General features: G+C 54.0%; 1 protein-coding gene across 2 annotated transcripts; it reads left to right on the forward strand.

Moving 5' to 3' along the window:
• The first annotated feature begins 3222 nt into the window (after positions 1–3222).
• Positions 3223–9218, forward strand: CCN3 (cellular communication network factor 3). Of its 2 annotated transcripts, XM_068933163.1 has the most exons (5): positions 3265–3359; positions 3497–3725; positions 4201–4452; positions 6334–6542; positions 8017–9218. In XM_068933163.1, exons 1-5 carry the CDS (start codon positions 3297–3299, stop codon positions 8311–8313), a joined length of 1050 nt encoding a protein of 349 aa, XP_068789264.1. In that variant the 5' UTR covers positions 3265–3296; the 3' UTR covers positions 8314–9218. The 2 variants fall into 2 exon arrangements, with proteins under 2 accessions (XP_068789265.1, XP_068789264.1); XM_068933164.1 differs by lacking the exon at positions 3497–3725 and having other exon boundaries at positions 3223–3359.
• Positions 9219–9514: the final 296 nt, after the last annotated feature.

A 9514-nucleotide genomic window follows, 5' to 3' on the forward strand; every position in this document is an offset into this window, starting at 1 on the left:
GCAGGTTACTAACCCTGTGCTGGTGAAGGCTACTTCCCTTCAGATGACAGATCTCTTTAGAAAACCAGCTGTTGCTACATAACTTCAAGAAAGGAATGGTGACTTTTGTCCAAAGCAAAACCTGTATATGACGATTCCTGTTTTTGTGCTGAGCACTGCTTTGGCTTAGAGCTACAGCAGCCTTGTAAATTCATGAGTACCACTTGTGTCATGTCTTAAGCTTAAAAGGCGTCCTGTTTTCACTAGTCTGTCTTCAACTTTTGTTTATTTTTCAAATACTTTCTCTTTAACAAGCCACAACAGAATCCAGCGCACATTATCTGCTGCAGTCAACTGGGGATATGGAATATCTGTATCCTAGAAAGACCCAAGAAAGCCTTGGGCAGAAAACAATTCCTGACAAGTAAAACACGTTAATAGATTTAGTCTCCCTTATGCTTGGCCTGGATCAGTCCCGCGTACTCTAAAATAACTTCACGGCACAGAGCACAGCAGTTATGTCTCCAAAACATTCCTAAGGCTTGACTTGTTGGGATCTGCGTATTTCATGGTCACACACACACAAATAAGCACCGATGAGTCTGGTATCTCTTCAGCTCATCCCAGGAGGTTCGTGCTGCAGAGTGCGAAGGGCTCCCCGTGCAATTTCTGCTTCCGACATGCCGATACACCGGGACCTCTCTGCTGATGATCAGCACCTACAAGTTGGCAAGCAAAGAGTTTATGAAGCGAGTATGTCACCCCTACAATGCCTTATGTTATCATCAGGGTCCTTTCATGCCCCCTGTAACACTGAAAGGTTGTTCAAAAAGTTCAAGAAGGGTTGAAACACAAGGGTCGAAAGCTGCCCAGGCTCCTGAGAGGTACTTACATTTGGGGTGACCAGTCTCCACAGACTGGACCAGGACGTAGTCTAATCCCTCGCCAGGCAGCTACAACAGAGAGGTGGCGTTGGCTTCAGCAGGATGTATAAATCGTGGTGTAAGGTCTAGCGCTTGCATAGGAGCTGGCATGCAGGCAAACCCTGAGTCGCTTACCGCAGACCAAGCGAGCAGTGACCAGCCACATGGGGTGGCAGTGGAGGGCTGCGGGAAGGCACTCGCCTCAGGGCTCAGGCACCACCACGCGCCCCGGGGGAAGGGCCACCAGCACGGTGGCACCCCAGGCCTTCCCACTGCTCAGGGACCCGCTTTCCCCTGGGGTGCCCACTCCCGTGAAGGGGCCGGGGAGCGGGACACTGTGAGGCGGACCACAAGCTGCCCCTGGTGGGGACCACAGGCTGCCCTGGGGAGGGGATCGCAGGGTGCCCCAAGGGAGGATCGCAGGCTGCCCGAAGAAAGGATCACGAGCTGCCCCGAGGGGGGATCGCGGGCTGCCCCGAGGGGAGGGGGGGCCCGGGGGGGATCGCGAGCTGCCCCGAGGGGGGATCGCGGGCTGCCCCGTGGGGGGATCGCGGGCTGCCCCGAGGGGGGATCGTGGGCTACCCCGAGGGGGAGGGGGGGCCCGGGGGGGATCGCGGGCTGCCCCGAGGGGGGATTGCGAGCTGCCCCAAGGGGGGATCGCGGGCTGCCCCGAGGGGGGATCGCGGGCTGCCCCGAGGGGAGGGGGGGCCCGGGGGGGATCGCGGGCTGCCCCAAGGGGGGATTGCGAGCTGCCCCGAGGGGGGATCGCGGGCTGCCCCGAGGGGAGGGGGGGCCCGGGGGGGATCGCGGGCTGCCCCGAGGGGGGATCGCGGGCTGCCCCGAGGGGAGGGGGGGCCCGGGGGGGATCGCGGGCTGCCCCGAGGGGGGATCGCGGGCTGCCCGAAGAGAGGATCACGAGCTGCCCCGAGGGGGGATCGCGGGCTGCCCCGAGGGGGGATTGCGAGCTGCCCCGAGAGGGGATCGCAGGCTGCCCCGAGAGGGGATCGCGAGCTGCCCCGAGGGGGGATTGCGGGCTGCCCCGAGGGGGAGGGGGGGCCAGGGGTGGATCGCGGGCTGCCCCGAGGGGGAGGGGGGGCCAGGGGTGGATCGCGGGCTGCCCCGAGGGGGGATTGCGAGCTGTCCCGAGAGGGGATCGCAGGCTGCCCCGAGGGGGGATCGCGAGCTGCTCCGAGGGGGGATCGCGGGCTGCCCCGAGGGGGGATCGCGAGCTGCCCCGAGGGGGGATCGCGGGCTGCCCCGAGGGGGGATCGCGAGCTGCTCCGAGGGGGGATCGCGGGCTGCCCCGAGGGGGGATCGCGAGCTGCCCCGAGGGGGAGGAGGGGCCCGGGGGGATCGCGGGCTGCCCCGAGGGGGGATCACGGGCTGCCCCGAGGGGAGGGGGGGCCCGGGGGGGATCGCGAGCTGCCCCGAGGGGGGATCGCGGGCTGCCCCGAGGGGGGATCGCGGGCTGCCCCGTGGGGGGATCGCGGGCTGCCCCGAGGGGGGATCGTGGGCTACCCCGAGGGGGAGGGGGGGCCCGGGGGGGATCGCGGGCTGCCCCGAGGGGGGATTGCGAGCTGCCCCGAGGGGGGATCGCGGGCTGCCCCGAGGGGAGGGGGGGCCCGGGGGGGATCGCGGGCTGCCCCGAGGGGGGATTGCGAGCTGCCCCGAGGGGGGATCGCGGGCTGCCCCGAGGGGGGATCGCGAGCTGCCCCGAGGGGGGATCACGGGCTGCCCCGAGGGGGGATCGCGGGCTGCCCCAAGAGGGAGGGGGGGCCAGGGGTGGATCGCGGGCTGCCCCGAGGGGGGATCGCGGGCTGCCCCGAGGGGGAGGGGGGGCCCGGGGGGGGATCGCGGGCTGCCCCGAGGGGGGATCGCGGGCTGCCCCAAGAGGGAGGGGGGGCCAGGGGTGGATCGCGGGCTGCCCCGAGGGGGGATCGCGGGGCTGCCCCGAGAGGGAGGGGGGGCACGGGGGGGGGGATCGCGGGCTGCCCCGAGGGGGAGGGGGGGCCCGGGGGAGATCGCGGGCTGCCCCGTGGGGGGATCGCGGGGCTGCCCCGAGGGGGAGGGGGGGCCCGGGGGGGGATCGCGGGCTGCCCCGAGGGGGGATCGCGGGGCTGCCCCGAGAGGGAGGGGGGGCACGGGGGGGGGATCGCGGGCTGCCCCGAGGGGGAGGGGCGGCCCGGGGGGGGCTGTCGCTTCGCGGGGCAGGTGGCGGGGGCGGGGGCGCGGGCCTGGCTCCAGCTCCAGCTCCAGCTCCAGCTCCAGCTCCAGCTCCAGCTCCAGCTCCCCGCCCCCGGGCCGCGCCGCCGTCCCCGACGGGCTCTATATAAGCGGCCGCAATGGCCCTGGCGGCAGAGGCGAGCGGCGCCGCGGGGAGGCCGGGTCGGGACCATGCCGAGGGGCGGCGGGCAGCGCCTGCTGCCGCCGCTGCTGCTCCTGCCGCTGCTGTGCCAGGCAAGTGCGGGCGGCCCGGGCCGGGGGCCGGGGGGGGGGGGGGGGGCGGCTGCCGGGCCCCGCGGCCGCGCCGTGCGGGCAGCCGGCGGCCGCGCCGGTGCCGTGACCGGGCCCTCGGGGCCGCTTTGTCCCCGCAGGTGAGCGGCCGGGAGGCGGCCTGCCCCCGGCCGTGCGGCGGGCCGTGCCCGGCGGCGCCGCCGCGCTGCCCCCCGGGGGTGCCCGCCGTCCTGGACGGCTGCTCCTGCTGCCTGGTGTGCGCCCGGCAGCGCGGCGAGAGCTGCTCCCCGCTGCTGCCCTGCGACGAGAGCAGCGGCCTCTACTGCGACCGCGGCCCCGACGACGGCGGCGCCACCGGCATCTGCATGGGTAGGTGGCGGCGGCGGCGGCCCCACTCGCGGCCCTTCCCCCGGAGCGGGGAGAGGCCCCGCCGCCTCTCGAGGGCCCTTTGAGCCCACGGGGCGAAATGTCCCACCTTTGCCCCGCGCCCTGCGGCCGCCCTGCCCCTGCCTGAGCCCGCAGGAGGCGAGCCCGCCTCAGCACTGCCCTTAGCTCCGCGCACCCAGGGGCTTTACGGGGTGCCCCGGGGTGCCGAAAGGTGGCCCCGCTCTCCGCTTAGGAGGAGCGCGGGCGCGCGGCGCGCCCAGACAGCAGGGCCAAGCTCTCCCCGTGAAGCGCCTAAGGATGCTACGGCGCCTTCGCTTGGGCTCCTGCGGGCGTGTGGCGGCGGGCAGCGTGAGCGCCGGCCCCTTGGCCTGCTGATAAAACACACCTCGGGGTTGTGAGAGGGACGGAGAGGGCCCTGACCGTCCCCCCAGTGACAGCCGTCCGCCTTTCTCACCAGTGCTGGAAGGAGACAACTGTGTGTTCGACGGGATGATTTACCGGAACGGGGAGACGTTCCAGCCCAGCTGCAAGTACCAATGCACCTGCCGCGACGGGCAGATCGGCTGCCTGCCCCGCTGCAACCTGGACCTGCTGCTCCCCGGCCCCGACTGCCCTTTCCCGAGAAAAATCGAAGTCCCCGGAGAGTGCTGCGAGAAGTGGGTCTGCGACCCCGAAGACAAAGTGATTTTGGGAGGTTTTGCTATGGCTGGTGAGGAAACTATAATTAACACAGTCATCGTGAGGGGAGGGTGATAGCGTGCTGGGAATGTCCATGGGCTTACCATATCCTGCTTTATGCTGTGGACTTTTTCTGACCCTTTTTTTGTTTTTTCTTTTTCTCATCTAGAGCAACTAATGAGTAGACCAGTGGTTCTGAGTAAAAGCAGAATTTTTTTAACTGAAGAAAAGATATTCAGAGAATAAATGTTTTAAAAAATAATTAACTTGAGTTAGGACCCAGTTCTGGAAATGCTGTTTATCTGATATAGAGTAGTTCCGTGAGTAGAATAAAGTGGGGACAAGCTCATAATCCTCCAAACATTATCTTCCTCCAAAAATCAAAGCTTCAGTCTTGCTAGCTGCTCTGCAAGAATATGTTACGTCTTAAATACCATTCAACACAGCCTGGTTTACAAGAGATTTTTTTTTTTCCCCTAAATTCCCCAGCTATTACTAGTGGTCAGCATGCTAGCGAAAATGCCAACAAATTCCTGTCTGTCTGTGCTAGAGCTCTCATCATTATTGCTGGCATTAAAAGCATTACAAAGTACTTGGAGAAGCAATGCTTGTAGGCACAGTTAGTGGATCTGAAAAAAAACATCCTATTCCAAAAAACAGAACTCATAAGTGCTTTTGCACTTTTCCTCAATCTCTTCTTATTGAATTATGTCTCCCTCCCCTTTAAATTAAACTATCCGGTTAACAGGAATTTCCAAAAGCTGCTTTTACTGGGAGTCAAGGGCACTGCATTCTCTCCCAGTCACTGCTCTGTGCGGTCTTAAGCAGTTAGCTATGCTGCAGCACAGCTAATCCATTTCAAAAAAACAAGCAAGAAGGATCCAGGACGATAAGCTCTAATAACTTTGCAGAATGCTGTGAAATGTCAGATGGGAGGCACGTAAGGCATAACTTAACATGTTGTCACTTTATAGCATCTTTCCTCTTCTTTTGTTTTTTGACAGTGACAGGCCAATCCATAACATGCCTGTAGGTGGATTACCTACATTATTTTTGGCCATGGTCATCCCTCTTGGATGTCCGCCTTTTTGGAGCTTTACCTTGCAAGAAGGCAAGAATGCGGCTGGGGAGAAGCTTATCAGCAAGAGTCGTAAGGGTGACACAACTCGCTGCACTTGGCTGGCTCCGTCATGTTGGCTCACTCTATTTACTCCTATAATAACTGCTGTACCAAACTGTAAAGTTGGCAATATTTCCATAATACAACTTAAACACTACCGGGAGGGCAGAACAATGACCAGAATAAATGATTGCTTTGAGTAGCTGTGATAACTCATGAAATTACTTTACTTCCCTCTTCCCTCATACCACCCTGACTATAATCTGTCAATAATTGATAAGGTGGGGTGACTATGACTGTAGGAACAAAACACTTTATCTGTTAGTTTATATAAATCATGCAGCCACTCTCAAATCATATCTAATGTCAATATTTTTGTGACTTAGAATAGATTGGTGATGCATTTTTGTTAAAAAGAATAAGGAATAATGAGTTATTAAAGTGGATTTCTAAACTTGATTAACAAATTGAGAGTAGTTCTTCCCATTTCGGACTTGACTGGACAGAAACTGTCTTCTCTCTCTAATTCAGGTTGTGGCAGAAAGGCAGAAATTTATTCTGCTTATTACACTGACATGCACCTATTTGTTGATCTTTAGATGTAGAAAGTTGCTGTCCAAGGCTCCTAAAAAGGCAACTTTTCAAATGACTGAGACCTGTCAAAATCATAGATTTTCGACTTTTTTTTTCTTTCTCATCATCTCATTTGTTTCCTCCCAAATGTAGAAGAGCTCAAATATGTACTGGATTCTCACGTTAAGTCTTTCTTGTTCTGTGGGATTTTGTCTCCAGCATACAGACAGGAGGCCACCCTGGGGATCGATGTGTCCGATTCAAGCGCCAATTGCATTGAGCAGACAACAGAATGGAGTGCTTGTTCTAAAAGCTGTGGCATGGGCTTTTCCACCCGGGTTACCAACAGAAATCAACAATGTGAGATGGTGAAGCAGACACGGCTTTGCATGATGAGACCTTGTGAAAATGAAGAGCCATCTGATAAGGTATGATGCCAGCAGGGACAGGGTAGTGGGCCTCTTCCAGCAGAGTTCTAGGGTTGCGTATTTCTGTATAGAGTCCTCCAGATTCAAGTGGATGTAAACACACCCTTTAGCCTATGTGCAGCAAGCCCGGTGTTTCTGGAAAGCATTAGACTTGCCTGTCTGTTCATTAGCATTGCACAGCATATGCATATTGTTTGGACCATCCCAACCAGATCAGATGTATTGCATGTGTGGATTGTCTTGGCAGCTCATGCAGTCGTAACATCTCCCACAAGCGCTGTTGTACTCCCTGTGTGTGTACTTCAGAGCTGCTCCAGTCATGGGGAATGGATGTGTCATGTTTCTAGTCTGTTGGGTGTCCTGGAACTGTAGACAAATGCACAAAACCTTGCAAAAAGTGTTTGGGTAAATTGAGCGTTATCTTAATCCTCATGGAGCTTTTTCCAAAAGCAAATCCAGCACCAACACTTCAGGTGCAAAAAATGCGTATCTAAGCGAGCTGCCTTTTTTGCTGCTTCTACACGTTACACATTCTCACTGTCAGTGAGAATAAAATATAGCTACGTAAGAGGGCCATCAGCATACGTAATGCCCTGGGTGATGGAAAATGTTGCTGAGGGGTTAGCAGAATGCTCTGTGCAATTTTGAACACTGTGTTGAGAAGGATGTGAAACATTTGTAAAGAGTTGGAGAGAGTAACAAGAATGTTCAGAGGTCTAGGATACATGTTCTCCTGGGAAGAAATGATTGAACTGATACTGAAAGCAAGAGAATGGAGATGAGTTCTCATAACCATGTTCAGATATTGCAGCCTGTTCTGAGTCCATGGTGGATGTGACAGGAAGTGATGAGCTTTAGACTGCGTAAAAATTAAGACATAAGCAAAAGCCTTCTAAGCAGTAAGAGTAGTGAACACCTACCTATTAGGATTGTCTGGGGCAGTTGTGGAGTCTCCCTGGAGGCTTCTAAGAAAAACGTTAGACAAACATGTATTAATAATGACATGAGTAAGGCTGATCTTGCCTTGAGTCACAAGAATGGGCAATGACTTTTGAGATTCCTTTTGGCCCTCTTTTTCCCTGAACCTAGTCCTGTATCTTACTTATTTGGCTCCCCATTTCTCTGATGGAACCACACTAGCCTGAGAAGTTTTCTGGTGGAGTATAGTTTGATGATGAATGTTGGCTTGTCTTAGCATGTGGTCAGATGACAGCAGTGGGTTTTAATAGAGTGTAATCTATTATTTGTCATTTATTACTGGCATATGTAATATGTGAACTAAGATGTCCAGGACAGACCTCAAAGGAGTGAGAACTGGTAACTAGTGAAGTAGCTGCAGAGTCTTATTGGTGTAGAACTAGCAAAGACAACAAACACAAGTTTTCAGAGTTGATCGGCATCCTTGCATGTCAGTTTTTAACTGCATTTTGTCTTATGCTATGATATATTTAATGTCTCTTCATATTTCTCTTAGAAAGGGAAAAAATGTATCCGAACAAAGAAGTCCCTGAAAGCCATTCACTTTGAGTACAAGAACTGCACAAGTGTGCAGACATACAAACCTCGTTACTGTGGCCTCTGCAACGATGGGCGATGCTGCACCCCACACAACACCAAAACGATCCAGGTCGAGTTCCGCTGTCCTCATGGCAAGGTCTTAAAAAAGCCAATGATGTTGATCAACACCTGTGTTTGCCATAGTAACTGTCCTCAGAGCAACAATGCTTTCTTCCAGCCATTAGATCTAACTTCTAGTGAAGTAAAAATATGAAATGCTTTAATTAGGTGGCTCAAAAGGTATAAATATTTTATATAAAACTTGACCCACAATCAGGTGAATGTAACAAGAGCATATTTAAAATATCTAGGATTTTTTCCAACAGTCTAGACACTTTCTTTTGTTCTGTAGTTTATTAAATACCTCATTTTACATTTCTCCCCTCCAAATGTCTTTTATTCACTTGAAGGAAATTTTGTACCTTGGACAGAGCCTTCTTTTTTTGTTAGCAGTGGTGTAAAGATAATTAGGTGACAGCTAGTCTCTCTCCATGGGAATTATGAGTTATGGGAATTAGGCTGCTGACTTCAGTGGCCAGCAAACTGGGCTCTTTCTTTAATAGCAAATAGATTCCTTGGGGAATGCCTGATACTGTATCGCGTAAGCCTCCAGATGCTTAACTTCAGTTTGCATAATATGTATAAACACTTACGCAGCATTCTTCTTCCATTCTAATGAAATTTTGTTTCCGATGACAGTAAAAATCTTACTGATGAGAGTGTTGAATTCTTGTGGCTTATAGAATATTTTCTATCTGTATATTTGACTTTCTCTGAGGATTCAGTTTGCACAAAGCCCCAGAAGTGACAAAACTAAGATCTCTAATCCTGAAGTACAGGAGATTGATAGCTGATAGCAATTAAATTTCTCTTTGGCAGCTTCACTAGTAGCCTGTCCAAAACCCACTGAAGTCCATGACTTAAGGGCACTTGGTTCTAACCGATGTGTGTCTGTAGATGCAAGTGTTAGGATGCAGAAATAAGAATTATGTAAATTCCTCTAAAACACTAACTGTATCATATGGTGCTTCATATAACAGAAAGGTGTATATGTAAATAGAAACTGTATATATTGTAATATAACTTTTCTGTACTAAGTAAATAAACTTTATATGATCCAAAATATTGTTCCTAAAGTTGTTCTTTAAAACTACCAACTTTTAGCAGCTAAAGGCAACGGTTAGAGAAATGGTCTCCATATTCTAGAAGCAGCAGTTAAAATCAAAGGGCTCAAATTTATGATTTGCTTAGTGCACTTCATCCTAATCTCTGCCCTGTCTAACAGAGATGCAGTGTCTTAGTGTCAGGAAAAGAGGAATAATTTGTGAGGAGTAGGTTAGAAGAGAGAATTTTTAGGGTACGTTTGACTAGGAGAGGCGATGATGTAAATAAAGTTAGGTTTAGATGAAGTGTGC

Source organism: Struthio camelus, chromosome 2 (assembly GCF_040807025.1).
Source record: "Struthio camelus isolate bStrCam1 chromosome 2, bStrCam1.hap1, whole genome shotgun sequence".
NCBI lineage: Eukaryota > Metazoa > Chordata > Aves > Struthioniformes > Struthionidae > Struthio > Struthio camelus.

Bases quoted from the DNA above. Each gene is read 5' to 3' on its own strand.
- CCN3 (XM_068933163.1), top strand. From the start codon at position 3,297: ATGCCGAGGGGCGGCGGGCAGCGCCTGCTGCCGCCGCTGCTGCTCCTG. The intron at 3,726-4,200 runs GTAGGTGGCGGC...CTTTCTCACCAG, and splicing joins CGCCACCGGCATCTGCATGG to TGCTGGAAGGAGACAACTGT. The intron at 6,543-8,016 runs GTATGATGCCAG...TATTTCTCTTAG, and splicing joins ATGAAGAGCCATCTGATAAG to AAAGGGAAAAAATGTATCCG.